The 18,809-nt window shown below is 37.6% G+C and overlaps 1 protein-coding gene across 1 annotated transcript; it reads left to right on the forward strand.

The window, feature by feature from the left end:
• The first annotated feature begins 104 nt into the window (after positions 1 to 104).
• On the forward strand, positions 105 to 16,546 carry LOC143282922 (akirin-2-like). Its single transcript, XM_076588812.1, has 4 exons — positions 105 to 515; positions 3,142 to 3,444; positions 7,008 to 7,079; positions 10,930 to 16,546. Exons 1-4 carry the CDS (start codon positions 335 to 337, stop codon positions 10,938 to 10,940), a joined length of 567 nt encoding a protein of 188 aa, XP_076444927.1. The 5' UTR covers positions 105 to 334; the 3' UTR covers positions 10,941 to 16,546.
• The last annotated feature ends 2,263 nt before the right edge of the window (positions 16,547 to 18,809 follow it).

The raw sequence follows: 18,809 nt of genomic DNA on the forward strand, positions 1-18,809 counted from the left end.
TTCAACAATATTAAACCACGCTTTGCTTTGATACGTATTCTACTAACCTTAATGTACTGTCGTCACGGAAGTACGCTGCTTTCTTTTGAACAACACTGGAATCCAAATTTTGTCACAACCGTAATCGGAACGCTAACTGTCAAAGGATACTTCGAAGGCGTCCGTTGGCGATATTCACTTTTGAATGCAAGCCATCCGTTACAGAATCAGCAGTGACTTTTCCAGAAAGTGACATCTATCGTAGTTTGAATTATTAGCTATTGAAAAACTTGGGTATTTTGTACTTGTATTGTCGATTATTGATCAACTGCACTTTTGACCGAGCCGTACCAAAATGGCTTGTGCTGCGACGTTGAAAAGGAGCCTCGAGTTTGATCCAGTTCATAGCCCATCGCATAGCAGCCCTAAACGAAGACGATGTTTGCCAATGACTATAACACCATCGCCACCACCAGCAAAGTTTAATCGCACCAATTTCTCGCCGTTTTCAGGAGTAGCGGAGAAGCTGTCAACGGGTAAGTCAATTAATTTGAATGTAGTGGCTATTTTAAATGTCCCTCAAAACAATGTATTCATGACAGTCTTAACAATGAGCATGAAAAATGCAATGAAACTCCACCAGCTCTTTGTAGTAGTCTGAACAAGTGATCTTGGGATTTGTATTTCATGAACAGACAAGTCAAAAGGGCCCATACTGACAATTACTAGATATATCTAGTGTTACTGTTAGTGCTGAGTTCGCCATTCAACATTCAGCACTAGTAGTAGTGAATTTTTACTCTAACAGTTCAGTGGTGAATTGCCTTTAGAAATATCTTGACGACTTTGGTACCAGCACCATTTCAGTAAAAAATAAAATAAAAGTAAAAAGAGAAAGAAAAACCTTTTTAAAAATGCTGTTTTGACTTGAGTGCCAGAGCGGGATGAATGTCTTAACTATTCTGTCTCCTTCTGAAACTGAACCCTTCATAACAGCAAAAAATTGGGAACAGCTCAGTTAGCTGTTTCTTCCATAACATGGCGAGCATCAGTTTGGTGATGAATATAAGTGTTATGTTTGTACGTGCAATTTTCAAGTTTCTACACTCCACTGAACGCACACTGAATTACAAGATCTTTGGCATGAATACTTGATCAGCATTCATAATGATAATACGCAAAGGGGGTATCAAGTGCAAGCAGGTCTGCACATGTGCTGACAGGGAGATCAGAAGAATCCAGCACACTTACCATTTGGCCTCCACATTGCACTTGTGAAGTTAATTTTAAGACCTGCAAAACACCCTATGTAAAAAGAGGCTGTGTCTTCAGCTTTTCCTGTTCGGGTTCTGATGGGAAAATGTCCACTCCACATCAGTTTTTCATTACAGAAATAAACATACCGCCAGGCCACAAGCACAGCTATAGATTTGCATTAGTACATTGTTTATGTTGCCCTAACATCTGAATTTAAAAAAATCTACGGCAAATTTTCTCAGCTTAAGTTTTCAGAAAATGATTCTGCGTTGGCCTACTTTCAAATTTGAAATTCGCACTGTCAGTCAAAAAGGATGGAAGCGGACCAGTCCAGTCCGTATACGCTTCAGTGTGAAGTAAACACACTGACAACAACAAAAAAAAACAAGCAAAAAAACTGCCAGCCAGGTCCCTGTCATCTGGCCACTCATCTCTGGAATTTCAGTTTGTGTGAGAAAGAATGAGAGGGGGTGAATGAGCGAGCATCTATGTCTGTGTGTGAGCCGGGAATAGACAAAGAACATGCATTTAAGTCATTAAAGTTGCTAACAAAATGCGGCATTCATCATTTGAAATGGAGAAATCTGCTCACAATCAATCAGTCAAAAAGATGAGTAAACTATAGGACTGTCTCTCAAAAAAAAAAAAAAAAAAAAAAAAACAAGAAAGGCAAGGGTTCAAGACTAGACTTGTGATACACACTTAAAGAAAAAAAATATATATAAACTTTTTAAAAATGATTAATTAATTTGTTGAAATGTGTTCTGTATTAGTTATTATGATTACCGTATATACAGCTTCGTGCAAAAAAAAGAAGAAAAATACTTCAATGCAGATTTGAACCACGGATGTTTGAATTAAGAATGAGGGGTTTTACCTACTGCGATAAAGTGGGTTCAATGTTGACATTCAAAAATTATTATTTGAGCATTCTTTTTTAGTAGAATGAATTGACGGCGGCAATCAAAGTCACAGTATGGTTTAAATCATGTTATTTTGGTATATCTCGGGCAGTTAAAATTTTCTTTTTAGTCTGAGGTAAAGGAGACGTTCCCATCATCTCAAAAACACAATACATCATTATATGTCCGTTTCTGTAAATCTGCAAAGATCCGTGATCGACAAGCTTTGTCTTTCCACTCACTGAAATAACGACACCTTCCAATCAATTTCTTTTTTCTGTTCATTCTAGTTAAATCAGTGTCCACTTAAGAATATTCATATGCAGTAAACACATCAGTAATTAAGTTTGTGTCACTGTATGTGTTCTGCCCAGAATGCGTATTTCTTTGCTTTTAATTGTGAACATGAAATACGAGGTCATGGCATATTTAGACAATCGGGAAGCTGCAAAGGGGTAACAGCGGTTTTCGGAATGTGGAACAGACACATAACAAAATAAACTGTTAATGATTCAGAAATATGGCTAAATCCAGGAGACTTATTGGTATGACTGAAGATTTTTTCCCTGTTTTTAAGCCAAATTTGGTATTGGCAAAGTATTTCCAGAGAGAATGGCAATCATGTTTACCATTCACACACACACACACACACACACACATGTGAAGATTGGGTTATAACATACTCACTATGTTTACACAAGTGAGTCAAACAAATACGGGAGGGGGGGTGGGGGGGGGCTCCTTGAACTGATATGAGGCGTATGTGTGGGTGAGAGTAAACTGGTACTGGGACACTGCTGCTCAGTGTAAACAATATCAACAGACCAGGCTCCTTTCCCATGTCTTGACAAAATTATATCAGATTAATCATTTCACTAGTTGATCTCTCAGTGCCACAGTGATAGTAGAGAGTTGTTCAGTCCAATGTTTTTCCTTTTTTTGTGTATTTTTTATGTACTAGTTTAGCTTGAAGCTTTATCTTATCTAATATCTATTGTTTCAGAGAAGATAGCGGCCAGCATTGCACAGGAGGTAAAACGTATGCAGAGAAGGCGACAGTTACATTTCCCTTTGCCAACAACTACTCCTGGAAAATCTGAAAGTCCCTCATGCTCCACATCACCAGACCATTGTCCTCAGGCATCACAATCTTTGAACAATCTCTTCAGCTCCTTGCCTCACACCAAGAAAGATGTGCCACTGTTCACATTTCGGCAAGTCAGTCTGATTTGTGAGCGTTTGATACGAGAAAGGGAGGAGGAAGTGAACGAGCAGTATGACAAAGTGCTTAACTGCAAGCTGGCAGGTAAGGACTGGGTGTAATTATCACTGCATTCAAATAGCATTTGAATTTCATAGATAAGATTAAGAATGACTTACACAGTAACAGTAATAACATAGTTTCTAGTTGAGATTGTAAAAAATAAAGGTTGTTGAAGTACTTGAAGTGATCAGTCAGGTTTGAAATCTTAGTATTTTACAAGGATTGACTGTTATCACATACTGATAGTGATACATCAAAAGATTGGTTTGTAATTCTACTGGGTTACGTACTGATGCATGACTGAAATGGTTGTTTAGCATTTTCATTTTGCCAATGTACTTGTTAAGATGACTGGTCATGATGAAGACTTAAAACTATAAGTACAATAAAAGTTGTGTTTTTTTTTTTAATGAAAATAAAAAAAACTAGGAGATATTGTCAGTTGAGGAGTATTATTTTGTAGAATTGTACCTAAGTAATTCCAATTGATTTGTCAAGCACAATTGTTGGAATGCATGCCTCTTATTTCTAAAAAGCAGAATGTGTAATTTTTGTTTCACAATTCATATCTATTATTATCATGTTTTGAAAATGACAAATTATGTCTGGGTAGATCTTATTCAGGCATCTAGTTACTGAAAAGGCTATTAACAAGTAGTCCTTAATTAACAGGAAACTACGATCATTGGCTGATGATAGTTCTTTGTCAAGTTAGTGTGGTTTTTTTCCATTTGTTCCTCAGAACTTATTTTGATTGGACAATGAAAAGTATACGAATAACAGTTCGAAGTGTGTTCTTTTCATTGGTTCCTCAGAACTTACTTTTATTGGACAATCAACAGTTAGTGTTACAGATTATTGGTTGGAAGATGTTTTGTTTGATTGGCTGAATGTGTTCAGTTAGTTTTAGATAAGCACTTGAGCTGAATAAAAAAAATAATAATAATCTCATTCTCTCTCTCTCTCTCTCTCTCTCTCTCTCTCTCTCTCTCTCTCTCTCTCTCTCTCTCTCTCTCTCTCTCTTTGTTTTTCTGTGACAAAATTTTATGGATATAGCTAACAAGAAAGAAAGAATATCATTACCAACAAAAAAGGCATACAGCAGTGCTATATTCTTACATCAAAATACAAGAGTACAATCTTCATTCTGCTGTCACGGTAAAGTACTTTAGTGTTGCAGACTGATGATTGGGAGGACAGGTTTAGACTTCATCAGAGGCATATCTCTGTGGGGGGTTAACAGCCTTAGACCATCATCCCAAAATTGAGTATGCTATGTAAAGACTGAGGCATCACAATCACACATATATATATATATTTATATTACATTTATTTCATGGATACATCTACTCATTGAAACTGTTGCTACAATTTTCTGACCAACTCGTATCTCTCAGGCATGATTGGTGCATTGTTATTTTATTATGAAAGGAAGTTGGGAAACATAGAGAACAATCTCAAACCTAATGGACCTCCATAGCAGTGTTACCATTCATTCTTGTCTCTATTCATCATCAGATATAGATCAAAGACTATGTCACTCAATCTCTCTGCCTTCCTCAGTCTCCCGCAGTGGCATTGACATTCCTTTTTCCTCTTCTGCCTGCATCTTGGTGTCATACTTGACCAGTCAGCATGTTGCAAATATATATATATATTTGCAACATGCTGCTGATAAGAAAGAATATGCAAACTGCATGCAATGTGCAAACTGTGTTACTTTGAAATTCACAGAATCGCTTCCGTCCGTGAAGATGCAACCAAAAGGCAAAACTCTCTACTCTTTGTCACGTTTGTGCTGTCTTGCCTGGATTATTGGAGTTCTGTACTTGTCGGTTCACCCAGCTACCTCATTGCTAGGCTTCAGAAAGTCCAGAACTAAGTTGCTCGTCTTGTCTTTCATTCCCCTAGTCTCGTCTCTCCTCTCATTCATGCTTTACACTGGCTCCCAGAACAAGAAAGAATTACTTACAAAATTGTCAGTCTTTGTTTCAAGTCCATTGAGGCTTCTGGTCCATGGTAACTTTCTGATCTTTTTCATCCTTTCATACCCTCACGTCAGCTCCGCTCTTCTTCTGACACCCATATGCTTAGGATCCCCCCTGCTCGAACCAAAATGTTTTTCATACCAAGCCCCCTTTCTTTGGAATCAACTTCCTCAGCTGCTGCAATCTTTTAAAACCTGTCTGAAGACCCACTTTTTCCCCTCCTGAATAGTTCTCAACAGCTCATCCCTTTCCAGTATGAACTAAAATGACTAGTAGTGAGTGAGTGAGTTTTGATAATTTCAGAAATTGTTGGTTGTGTTTTGTTTTTTTATTTATTGTGTACTATTTACGATTGTGTGCGTGCACGTGTGTATTGTGGGTGGGGGTGGGGGGCTGAATGATTTTGATAATGTTTGGTATCTTGTGTTAATTTCTTCCTTTTTGATATTAACATATGTGTTTTATTTGTAATGTAAACTGGGGCTTATTTTCAAGATAAACCATAAATGCTCATACTACTACTAATAATAATGATAATCTATAGAAAAATTGTCCCATTATGAGTTTGTCCCATTATGAGTGTGTGTATCGTAGCAGCACGTATTTTGGTGATTTCGGTTTCAATTACCCTGCACTTGAATGCTTGTGCCTTGCTGTGAGTTGTTAATGTCTTGTGTAGACGGATCCATGGTGACTCCTGGGAAGGACAAATTGGCAGTCGCCACTGTGGCCAAGATGCTTACTGAGTTGCTCCTGTCTCATTGCCAAAATAGTGTCAGTTGGTAGTTCCTGCATATGTTGAATCAAAACTGGCACTCTTGTATACCACTGAAGTTACTTCTTATATATGGCATCATCGTGGAACTTAATTATGTAAATGTTGATTTGATATTTCTTTATCAACTGATTAATGATAACACATAAGCTGTGGCACAAAAAACCGGATGTGTCTTATCCAAAAAATCTTAGATTCTGACATCGATGATTGATTGTCATTATATGTAAGTTTTAACTATTGCATTAACAAATTCTCATGTAAAATTTCCCAGAGTCTATGGCCTTCCATGCCCTGCTCTCATGGTGACCTCAGTTTGGATCCTCCCTCCACTTTCATGCATGCAGTGAATCCTTTCAAATTGGGGGGGGGGGGGGGGGGGCTCGGCTCACTCAGTCTGGCTCCACGACTAGGCAAAAATTGTCATAAGCAGGAATCTCAGTAGGTGGTGTCCTACATTCGTGAAATCAGAACAGGCACTCCTGAACACCATCAAAGTGACTCAGCAACAATGCCGGGTTTGGCCTCCTGATGACCTAAGATCAATTATTCCTTGTGGACTGCTGATGCTGAGATTGCGAGAGACAAACCCATGTGTGGCTGTTGATGGGGGGCTCTGAATGAGTGGTGTGTATGTAATGCCATAAAATGCAGTTGATGGGGACAGCAAAACAAACAAAAAAAAGAAGTAAATAGCTCTTAAAATCTGTAACAAGTGTGATTTAGGTCTGGTCATTTTGCAGGACTTCACAGATAAGGTTTGAGCCATGGGTCATTGTCTTAGGTGATTTTTTTTCTTTTTAATTGTTGAATTATATCACTATGTTATTTTTTCCCTCCAGAACAGTACGAATCGTTCCTGAAATTCAACCATGATCAGCTGCACAGACGCTTTGGAAAAAGTGAAATGAGCTGTAAGTATCTGTTTTTCTCTCTCAGTTCTAGTGTTATCTTGTGTTGTGTGCTTATACATGTGATTAAGAACATGTGTATTTATATGAAATTTAAAAGGGAAAACAATCGGTTTATGACTTGAGACTAGTTCAGTAGCTGACTTGCCACCCATCACATCTTAACCCTTTCATTGCCACGCCTGTTATATGCTCAGTGACAACTATATCTTAGGGGATGTTTTGGTCACTAAGGATAATGATTATATTTATAAAAACAAAAGAAGAAAGTCTTGCGTGCAAAGTGCTAAAATAAAGTATACATGGCCTGTATTTATCTGAAAGGAAAATGAACACAATAACCATTTTTGACAATTTCATATGAATTTAATGATTTTGTGATTGAAAATTACTACACTTTTTTTTTTTCACAGTGGAATGGGATTAAGGACTACTTGTCCATAGCCTTTTCTTCGCCTGGCTTGCCTGTCCCATTTCATCGACAGGGCTATTTTTAGTACAGCTGTGTTTGTCTGAACCTCATCTTTCCAGTGAATGTTAGTTCAGCTTGCAAAATTGCATATTGTGAATATAGCGCTTAAAAAAGCGGTTTTCGCTCAACTTTAAACTAAAAATTCTCAGATTTGGTAATGAATACACTAGTAATTACGGATATTAAAGAGAAGCTCTTTTAACTTTCTTTCAATAGATATACAAAACTACCATGTGGTATCACTGGTGCAGACAAGCTTTGAGTTGAAAGAGCAGCTGTGCATCATTCGAATACCGAAATGGCAGTCGCAGTTGAGCCAAACTTCAACAATGATCTTGGTCGGTTCTGAAACCTTGAGTTCATTTGAGTTTACTATCACACTGTTGATTATATCATCAATAAACATTTTAGAGGGGATGTTTTTTCATAAATGAGTGCACGAAAGTGCTCAATCATTGGGAATACCTCATACTGCCGCATCTTGTTTCAACTCATAACTGAAGCGACGATCGTTTTTTTTATTTTCATGATGGAATTGATAACCAGATAAGTATGTTAAGCTGCTGTTTGTTGAAATGAAATTATTCAGCAGATATGTTCTATGGTAGTGGTTCGTATTGCAATGTTGCGCATATGCAATAGATCTTAAGAAAATTCTTCAAATTGCATTATTGTTGTACCCCATTTTAAAGGCCTTGCTCAGCTGAATACACGTCGCTTTATTTCATTAAAATAGCTTGGTAAATGAAAAAACACTGCCTGTTGCTATTTTGACAAATTTTGCTATGTTATAATTTGCCAAAAACAACTGGATTTTATAGCTTAATATCAATAAAATGATAGGTAATTAGTATAGCTGGGGGGGGAAAAAAGTAGGCATCTTTACTAATGGGCGTAAACTCGCTTGACCTCAAGGGTTTTCCTTGCCAGTAAGTTTCTGGATCAAAATCATTAGTTAGGCGTGTGTCTTTGCTCAGCTGTTGCTGCGTTTTTACATCTAAATTATACATGGCTGCTCTTTGGACTCCGAGCTTGTTGACACCAGTGATGTCACGCAGTAGTTACTTATACCATTTGAAAGGAAATAAAAAGTTTTCATTTCATAGTGGCAATTTCTCAAAAAGAAATTTTTCAGTTTTGAGATATATACATGTAAAATAAGCAAAAATCAATTTTAAGCGCCACATTGGCAATATGGTGTGTGTGTGTTTTTTTGTTTTGTTTTTAAGCCAAACCTTAACCACCAAAAAGTGCAGGTGTACAGGTGTATATGAATACAGTTGTGCTAAAAATAGCCCAGTAGGTCAAAAGGATCCAGGCAAATTAAGCGAAAGAGCAAAGCAAAAATCAGTTAATGTGGTCTGTGTCAAGGTGGGTGGCCCCAGCATGCAAAAAGCCCTCTGACTGTCGATGATTTATACTCTTTTATTCAACAAAGACAAAACATAGAAGAAAAACATGACACAGTAGGAAAGAGAAGAAATTCAACTGTATCCTTATTTAAACATATCTTTATTTCTTAAATGTCACTCAGAAGTTACAGGCTTGGGGAAAATATGCAAAATCAACATTTTTCAGTCTTTGCTTCAGTGTGGTGGGTGATATTGTGGTACCTACTTGATGTACTTCATGAAGCTCAGGGTCTGGTGGTGTCCCTGTTTGCATTGGCCTCTTGCTTCAAATATGAGTTGATTTTCGTCCGCTTTCTTTACATTGTCCGATACTTGCAGATTGTCTGCAAACTTCAGATTGCTTGCCAGTTTCTTGAATTTTTCTCTGAGCTTCACATCAGACAAACTTGAAAACCCATCTATTCAAACAGGCCTTTGGTTGTGATGAAAGATAACTAATTGTCTGCATTCTTCCTCCTACCCACATCACTCTGCCCTCTACTGAAGTGATCATATAGTGTGTGTATGTCTGATGGTGGAGCATGTGTGTGTGCTTGTGTAGGGTATTTTTGTCGTGAGCAAGCATGTATGTGTTTGTAGTATTGTCTTGGTGTAAAGATACACATGTGTTGTTTTTTCATATGCAGAGGTATGTTATTATACACCATTGCATATGTGTCGTTTCATGGAAGGCGCTTGAGCCCATTACATGGGGAGTTTGCGCCATATAAGCACTACTAGTAGAAGTAGTAGCAGTATCAGCAACAGGAGCATATTGTATTGCTGTCTCCTAGCATGACTGAACACAGTAGGCCTGAAGTAGACTGGTGCAAAGATAAATGCATATAAAAATTTTAGTTTCTTTGGGGGTTGTTTTTATACCAGATCTGTTTAACCCAATGATTTAATTTTAGGGGCTCTTAAATGGCCCTGAAGTATAAATTTCAGAGGTCAGAGCCCCAGGAAGTCACTAAAAAGCAGAACATGTTTGAGATTTTTTAAAGATAAACCAAAAGAGCAAACAGATAGCCTGGTTTGCATCAGTTTGACTTGGTAAGTATATTTAACCAAACTGGGAGTATAATACGAACTCCCCATTTTTGTGGAGGTGTAAGAAAATCAAAGGTAAAAAGTCAAGAATTTGTTAATTGAAGAAGTGCATACTGATGAAGAACACTTCCAAATGAGTGAGCCAGTCGTGCCAAGGGAAGTAATGTTTATTTCAGCATTTTGATACAGTGTTCTCCATCTTTTTTTGTTCAGGTTTGGTTAACGGTAATCCCCTTTGTAAAACTAAAAGTGAACGTACAGTATCAAAGCAGGTCATAAATTTCCACCTGCATGCAAGCCGAAAACTAAAGAATAGGAAAGTGTATCTTCATTTATCGCTGATTTGAGCACAGTTGTGACCAAAATGATTCAGTGGGACAGCAGTGACAAGCACAAAGCCTAACATTGTTTATCACCTTTGTAAGAAACATGAGAGGGGAAATCTTACAGACTGACCCTGAAATAAAGGCTGACCAAGTGATGAGCAGATCCAGCAAAGTTGAAATGGCTTATAAATTTCCATGCACATACATTATTTACATTTATTGCATGTTATTTGGGTTGGTTTTGTCAGCGCTTTGCAGATTCAAACATTTGAAACCTTTCCCTTGAAATCTTGAAATTGAATTAAGTCCTGAATGCTAGTGTGTATGAAGCATGTTCTGGTGAATTTCACATTCACTCACTCAACATTGACAGTCCAACTGCCCAGAACAAGCAGATCATCATGACAAGCAGGCACAAGGTTTAGCATGTCTGATGCATGTAACCTTTGGAAAGCCAGGCATGTAATGTATTGATGTACAAAACCCATCCTCCAGGCAAGTGAACTTTTGAATGACTTGCCTGACAGGAATATTGAAAGAAAGAAAAAAGATGTTGAGCCCTGCACTATGACTAAACTTAGTCTCAAGTTTTTTGTTTTGATACTTTGTTACAGATGTGTCCTAAGAAAATGCCACCAGCACCAAGTTGTGATACATCAAGGATGTGGGAGAAACAACATAAATGCATTCTTAGAACTCTGTACCCCATGAAATGCCAGTTTCCAGAAATTTATGCTAACTTTTATGGTCCATTTCCCAACTGCTTGTTTTTTTGCAAATGACTTCAGTTGGGAGGAAATGTGCAAAATTTGACAATGAATGAGAGACTTCGTGTGTGGGTGGAAGTGAAGCATTTGGAGTTCTTGAGACTCAGTGGTTTTGTGTGTTTATGGGTGCATGTGTACAGCTGTTGTATTGGTGTGCATGGGCACATACAAAGAAAAATTACATGCTTCTCAATTCTGACTTGAGGTCTTCGATATCATTATGCATCTTTCTGTACTCTTGGATAGCTAATAAAGCTGTTCAGCAAGAAAAGAAACCCATTTTGACTGCTATGTATATATTGTAAATCTGTACTTGAGTTTTGAAATGTGAAGTATGAGTTTATCTGTACTCCAGTTTATCAGGAGAGGATAGTTTTCAGTTTATTGTCAAGCTTGTTTTGATTATGATCATCAGTAAAAGGAATAAAATTTCAGTTCTTCTTGTATGGACAGTCTGTGCGAGGTTGCTTTGATTGTGATTATCAGTAAAACTAATAGAAATGTTGGAACTTTGTTATTTCCATTTTGTTGAACAGTTTCTAATTTTTGGTGCATGATTGTTTCACATTAAAGATTTAGTTGTCAGTTCATACTTCAGAATAATGAGTTAAGAATAATAATAATTCATAACTTTTCTATTGCGCGATATCCAGTACTAATACTGCTCAGTCCAGTGCGTTCACAAAATGAATAAAAAAGCATGATCCACCAAACAATGAAAATATCAAGTTGTTCTTTAAATTTAGTTATTATTTGTGAGTTGTGTCTCTTTTGTGTTTGATATTATATCATGTGTGCATACGATGATTTGATTTGAATCTGGATTCTCATCCTCTGACAGTTATCACTGATAAATGTTGTCACTAACTGTATTTCAGTTCTCTCTCATCTACCATAGTGTTCAGTTCCGTATAAAAACAGAGTTAAATAAAAGATAAGCTACACCACATTTGCATCTTTTTTCCCTTGTGTGTTTTAACTTTATATTTGTTTTATCTTTTTTCTTTTCTTTTTTAAATACATATTGAAGTTGTGATTTTGGGTGTATATATTTTTTAAGTTGATTCTTGCGCTATTCTACTAAGGGAGTAGAAGAGATTGAGGAGAACTAACTGAAAACAGATTTCATTAGTAGATTTATTTTTTCTGATTTCATTAAATTTTCAAGTAATATTTTCAGGTTGCGCAAAAACTGTGTAAATAACTGGCAAGACAAGTTTGCATTGACAACAATGCTGATAGCAAACTCTTGTGTGGATCTTTTTTTCCTATGTGTTTTGTTGTATGCTTGAATTTTAGGCTGTGTTTGGTGTATTTGTATAGAAATTTCAGAGTGTGTCTCTCCCCCCACCCCCATGCATATAGTGCTTTGTGCAAAACCTGCTATGGACTGACTTCTATTATCCAGACACATCTCCACTGTGACCTTAGTCTGGGTTAAATATCTGGAGAACTCCTGAGTTGATCCATTATTGATTATATCAAGTTTTATCAAATTATCTGGTTTGATTGTGGACTGTGACCTTGAACAAAGGCTATGGTCAGTTGACGGTATTTGGTTTGGAGTTTGAAATGTAGTGTTGCAGGATGGAAAGCTTTGCAGTGCCCTTTTTTGTGTTCATTATTTCTAGTGTTTGAGAGGGTAATGCACATGAGTTATCAAGGCCATATTTTGAATGGACATGGGGTTCTCCCTACGTGAACCATGCTAAGGGCAGAGACATGGTTTTGGTAGACAGAGACAGGTGCTGGTTGATTCAGTGTCACAACTTTTTAAAATAAGATAAAGGATGATCTACCCAATTAGAACATTCTGTTTTGTCAATGTTTCAGTGGCTATGTCATTCAAATCAAAGCTTAGTTGTGTTGTGAGCAGCAGTAGAATGAAAAGGTTGCTTGTAAAAAGACGATGGAAATGGAAATTAAGTCCAAAACTATACTGCTTTTGCTGGGGGTAAGATACTTGAATTTCTTCAGAGATTTATCTTTCAAATTTTGCTTCCTGCATTAGTGAACTGAGCCTCCACTATGGAAAACTGGGAGGAAAAGAAATGAAACAAAGCACAGACAAACCAGCATGAACACTTTGACTCCTGGGGCTCATGAATTGATAGTGTTAATTTTTTAATATTTTTTTAAGTTAAACAGAATCTGGAGAGCAAAAAAAAAAAAAAAAAGAGGGGAGGGGGGAATCTCTAACAGAGGAACTTTAATGATAATGAACTTTAAAAATGTACTGTTTGCTGAAAATATACTATCTGGGCACATTGATAAGACTGACAACAACAACAACAACAAAAAATCAGGAAACAGCATGATTGGATGTCACTGATGCCAGAGATGCATGCCCGCTGCCACCCCCCACCGCACCCCTGTGTTGGGAACAAATGGTTTGGCTAGATCTTCATCCTTGCATAGGGATATCAGAAGCTTTTAAAGTTTAAATGATAACCTCTATTACTTACTGGAAATTCTGTGCTAGAAATGTGTCCTCTTTTCTAGAAATATTGCTCTCTTTAAAATCCCACCTTTTGTTTCTGGACATTACATCTTTTTCTTTTTCTTTTTTTTTTACCTTTTTTGTCTATTCCTTTATTTCCTGTCTTGCTGGTCGATTCACCTATACTTATTCTATCAAGCCTTGAATGTTTTTAGTCTCTGGACTTGATAATGGGCATTCTTGCTATGCTGTATTTTTTGCAGCAAGGACATGCGAGTTGCTTGTTGACAGTTTTTGGTTTTATGTGCTTTTAATATTATATATGATTTTGTTTATTATGGTTTTTAGTAGTTTTTTATATTCATGGATTTTTTTAATCCTCTGGCAAACAATTGACGGAGTGGTCAAGGTCCGGGGCATGTTATTTTTCATGTGCACGAATATAGTTGTACTTGTGCCTTCCCCCCCACCCCCATTTTCTATGGGATAGATATTTAATTGATATTTACAGTTTTTCAGCTGTGATACAACCATGTGTGTCAGCTTGGCTACCAGCAACAAAGCTAAATAAATAAATAAGCTTGATCTGCATTGCATCATTGTCATTTTTGCTCAAGAGTTGGTTTATTGCAACAGGCCTGACACAAAGGACAACTTGCCGATAATAGTCCTTGTGTGATTCCCTGGAGTTGTTAATACTGACCTAAAAGGTTACAGTCGGGGTTTGGGGGGATTTTTTGTTTTGTTTTGTTTTTTGTTGTTGTTGTTGTTTTTTTTTGGGGGGAGGGGGGCTTGTCATTTTTACGTTTTCATCCTCTGAATCATAAATACTGTATTAGGAAATTATTCTATACTCACAGAATAACATTGAACTCACAGCTACTGAAAGAGCATTCGCCCAAAATCATATTGTATTACATGGTCCATAGTTTTTTGGGGTTTGGTTTTTTGTGGTTTTTTTTTTGTTTTTTGTTTTTTTGTGGTCATGTATGCAACAGAAAATGATTGGTACAATTTCCAACAGGATTGTTTCTTTGTAAGCAGTGCCCTTGTGTGTGTTTGTGTGTATAAGAAACTATTTACACATTCTTGTTTAGCATACTTATTGAATCATTTAAGTTCTTTTGTACATTTTTATGGTTTGTGTTTGTTTTTAAACCAGTACTGGATCAGTGCATAAGAGTGGGTATTTGGTGTTTCCCGCATTAAGTATGGAGATCAGATACACATTATCCCATAGTCTGTGGTTGTGGAATATTGAGCATGCTCACATGACCCTGTCCACCTAAAAAACGAGAGTGCTGCCTAAATGGTGCTGGTAGAACCTGGTGTGCACATAAAATCTAATCACAGAAACTAAAATGAATGTAAAAATTACAGTCCACAACAGACTTAAAGTAAAATCTTAGGTTATTGATACCATAGTGTTTCACTTGAAGAGTGGAAGAAAGAATGTACCACTTTGTTTAAATGCTTTATTACAATTCTAGTTACATGTTCTTAAAAAGTCCCTTGCCAACCTCTTAAAGTACTTGGAAAGCACTTATCAGTAGTCATCATTGCAAGAATGCCAGCAGCCATTGGTAATTACGGCTGTTGTATATCATTTTCTTTTGTACATACATGAATATTTTTGTGTGTTTATGATGAGACTGTACATTGTTAGCTTTCAGATCCTGCTTGTCAGCCTGGGCTGTTGTTTCGTTTGCCGAAAACTCTGGACACTTGCCACTTCATTTCAAATTGGGGTGCTTGATTTATTTGCATTCAGTTTGAGAAGATGGTGTCTTAAGTTTAATGCAGTTCTGGCACTAAAATATGAATATGTGTTCCGCTTATTGTAAGCAACTTTGTGTAAAGTTTGTAGTAAAGGGAGTGATACATGACTTGTTTTAACCATATGGTTGAGGAAGACAATATGAACCTGATCTGGAATGTACCATAATAATGTCACTGTAGCCACACCTTTGGAACAACTTTGGAGAAAAAAAGCTGGATTTTAATGAAAGGACCTAACGTTGAAATACATGTTACTCCACAGACGCTTGGGATATCTGGGGTCCACAAAAACATTACATCCTATGGAATACACCTTCACAGTAACCTGTATGTATGAGAAAGCCAGCAGATTTGGTTCACATGTTTGTTAAAATAAACACAGAAGCAAGATGTATCATGTGGAGCATAGTAGTATAGGAGTTTTGGGGTACTTAGCATCATTAAATTGTAACATAAATATTGTAAGTGTGGTGTCATATATTACAGTTTTGCTGTGTTCTGGACCCATTTACACATTGCTGCATCCTGTTGAAGTTTGTCACAGTTTCTCCAGTGGGATGACAGGGGTCTTTCAGTAAAATAGCATCTCTGCCTTCTGGAAATTCTTTCTTGATCTGTTTATTTCTGCTACTGCTTTTTTTCTTCTTCCGCTGTCTCCTTTTTCTGCCTTGGTCTGTTTCCCTTTCTTTTTGATCAAGCCTTGACACTTTTTTCTCTTTTCTGCAGTCTTGTACTGTCTGCTGTTTTGCTCTGGCGATCGTTTGTGAAACTGTAAACACTTGCTTTCTTAGTTTTTTATGTGTGTGTGTGACAGTTTTATGTTTAACGCGGTTTGACATTTGTGTAGTTGGATGATACGGACCTGTGCAGTCGGCTGGACTATAAACAAGAAGAATAATAATAATGTCACACAGTTGGGTCTGGTCTTAGGGTTCAGATGGTCTTTCTCAAACATAAGACTGAAACATTTCATAGGTCAACTCCTTAGGCGATGGATTCAGACGTGTGAAGAATACCTGTGAAAGAATGAATGTTGTATGTAAGTATTCTGTTTTGTGTTTTATGGGGCACTTGATATGACCATGAGCAGAGGTCTACGGGTTGAGTTTATGTACTGTTTGGTTTCTTTGTGTTAAAAAGTTAGTTGTATTTACTGAATATTTTGTGTGCCCATCTTAATTGCATGAATGAATACATGTATTTAAAGAAAAATAAAACAAGTTTCCAATAAAGTGTGAAAGCTTATCAACTGTTGCCTTATATGATATGGATACATATTAACATTATAATCCTAAAAACCGTAGTATGAATATGTCATCAGTGTCTTCTCAGCGACTGGTGGGGGATGTGTGTGTGTCTGTGCCTAAAACTGAGAAAAGAAAAAGAGGACCTGTGTTGCATCTTTTGAAACCTGCTTATTTTGTGGTTTCTTGTAGTCGTCTTGACCAGTTACAAAGCAGTCTGGACTTGACAATGTGATTTCAGTTTCTGTACAAGTACAGTTTGATCATATCCTTCAGGTTCTGTCAGCTTTTCAAAAACCAGCTTGCATTAACTTAACCTTGAAACAGACCTGCATACACTGACACTCAAAGTATTCACTAAACAAACTCTCAATGATCTTAACCAGGACTGGTAATTACTAATAGCATGGGTGATTACTTTGTGGACAGATTTCTCAGTTTTAAGCCAGTATATACACAGCTTATCCACCCCCCACCCCCCAAAAATATACAAAACAACAACAACAACAAAAAAAACAGACAGGCTTCAGTTCACAATTTTATTCATGGTTTCAACTGCTGACTTTTTTTCTCTCTCTGATGACATGCCTTTTTAGATGTCTTTAGAAAATGACCCAGGTTTGATACAGTTTTTTTAACTTGGATCTTCACAGGAAACAAGCAACAAAATAGATTTTGTCAAAGAACAACTGTGATATGTTCCACCCGAACTTGCGCGTTCACTGCCAGGGAAACATAACTTGCTGCAGAGCCCCTGCCAGGGAATTTTCATTGAAAATGGGTATAAACACACACACACACACACACACACACACACAAAGAGAACCATGAATATGGCCATGGAAAAAAAACGTTTCTGATGGCAGAATGTGGATTGATTTCCTTAAAGTTAAAATGCTAACGAAGAATAAGATACTCTTAGTTTTTAATTTGCAGTTGAACAGTCATTTATTTCATGTGTGAAAATACATACCAGAAAGCTTTAAATTCTTTAAAAATGTATTTGATTCACTTGAAATCTAAATTAAACATGAGGAACACCACATGTATACCAACTGAAGTTACCAGATCAAATACTGAAAGCCAAGAACTTACAGTTTTACTTAAAACCAAGTATTTATTGTTTTCAATCTGATGATAGAAAGGAAAATAACTCCGTTCTATTTGAAGGGGGGTGGGGGGGGGGGGCGTTCTAACTATGAACTGCTGAAGACCTGCCCAGAACGAAAACGAAACGTCCGCCCCTCCCCCCACACACACATACGCGCAAGCTCCATCACTTTGAAGACCCCAGGGCCGTGGGTACATCGGGCTGATGGCAAAAGCCATGAACGCTTTTTCACTGATTTGTATTTTGTGCAACTTAGTAACTTTCCAGCAGTTGCAACATTCACTTCGTAACACTTGACGTCAATGCTTTTTTTTCCCCCTCAGTTTAAGTCAGCCAATCAGTACTGCGGTGTTGTCAGCAGTTTAGATCTGAGATACCTGGGCACCAAAGATTTATTTGCATCACGGGTATGAAATGGTAAATGTACATTTTGCTCAATCGCGCGTGCAGCCTCTTGCCTTACATTTGGATGCGGGAACTTTTCACTATCGCCGGCGGTTGTCATCGTTCTCACATTGCAGCATTGTCAGTATTGCATGACAGTTACACTAACTCTTCGTTCTTTCCGGCACGCTTTCTGTAACAGAGTGTGTGCTGGCGTCTGCACAAAATGGAAGGAATGGCAAACGCGCGAGTGCACGCGCATACTGACAGCTGAATTCGAAACACACGCGCGCGCACGCACACACACACACAAAGTCGCATTGAAAAACACGCATGCATGCACAAACTCTTGCGCACACACACACTAAGTTGAAAATAGATACTCTGACTCTGTCACTCAGTGAGGTTGCTCTTTCTTTGAATAGATACTCTGACTCTGTCACTCAGTGAGGTTGCTCTTTCTTTGAATTGAAAAGGCACACACACACACACACACGTTGAAAACAATGCGCAACATGCATACTCGAGTCATACACACACACTTTTCTCCCAGCCCCCCTCTCTCTCTCCGTCAATCTCTCACAACACACTCAGAGTTTAATTGAACACACACTTGGCACACACACACATTCCCCCACTGATACAGAGCTGAATTGAAAGCATACACACGTGTGATCGCGCGCACACACACGCACACTCTCAGTTTGAAAAGAATACATATGCATGCACAGACTCCCCCCCAGCCCCCCACACCCTCTGATCATGCACA

Source organism: Babylonia areolata, chromosome 6 (assembly GCF_041734735.1).
Source record: "Babylonia areolata isolate BAREFJ2019XMU chromosome 6, ASM4173473v1, whole genome shotgun sequence".
NCBI classification, from domain to species: Eukaryota; Metazoa; Mollusca; class Gastropoda; order Neogastropoda; family Buccinidae; genus Babylonia; species Babylonia areolata.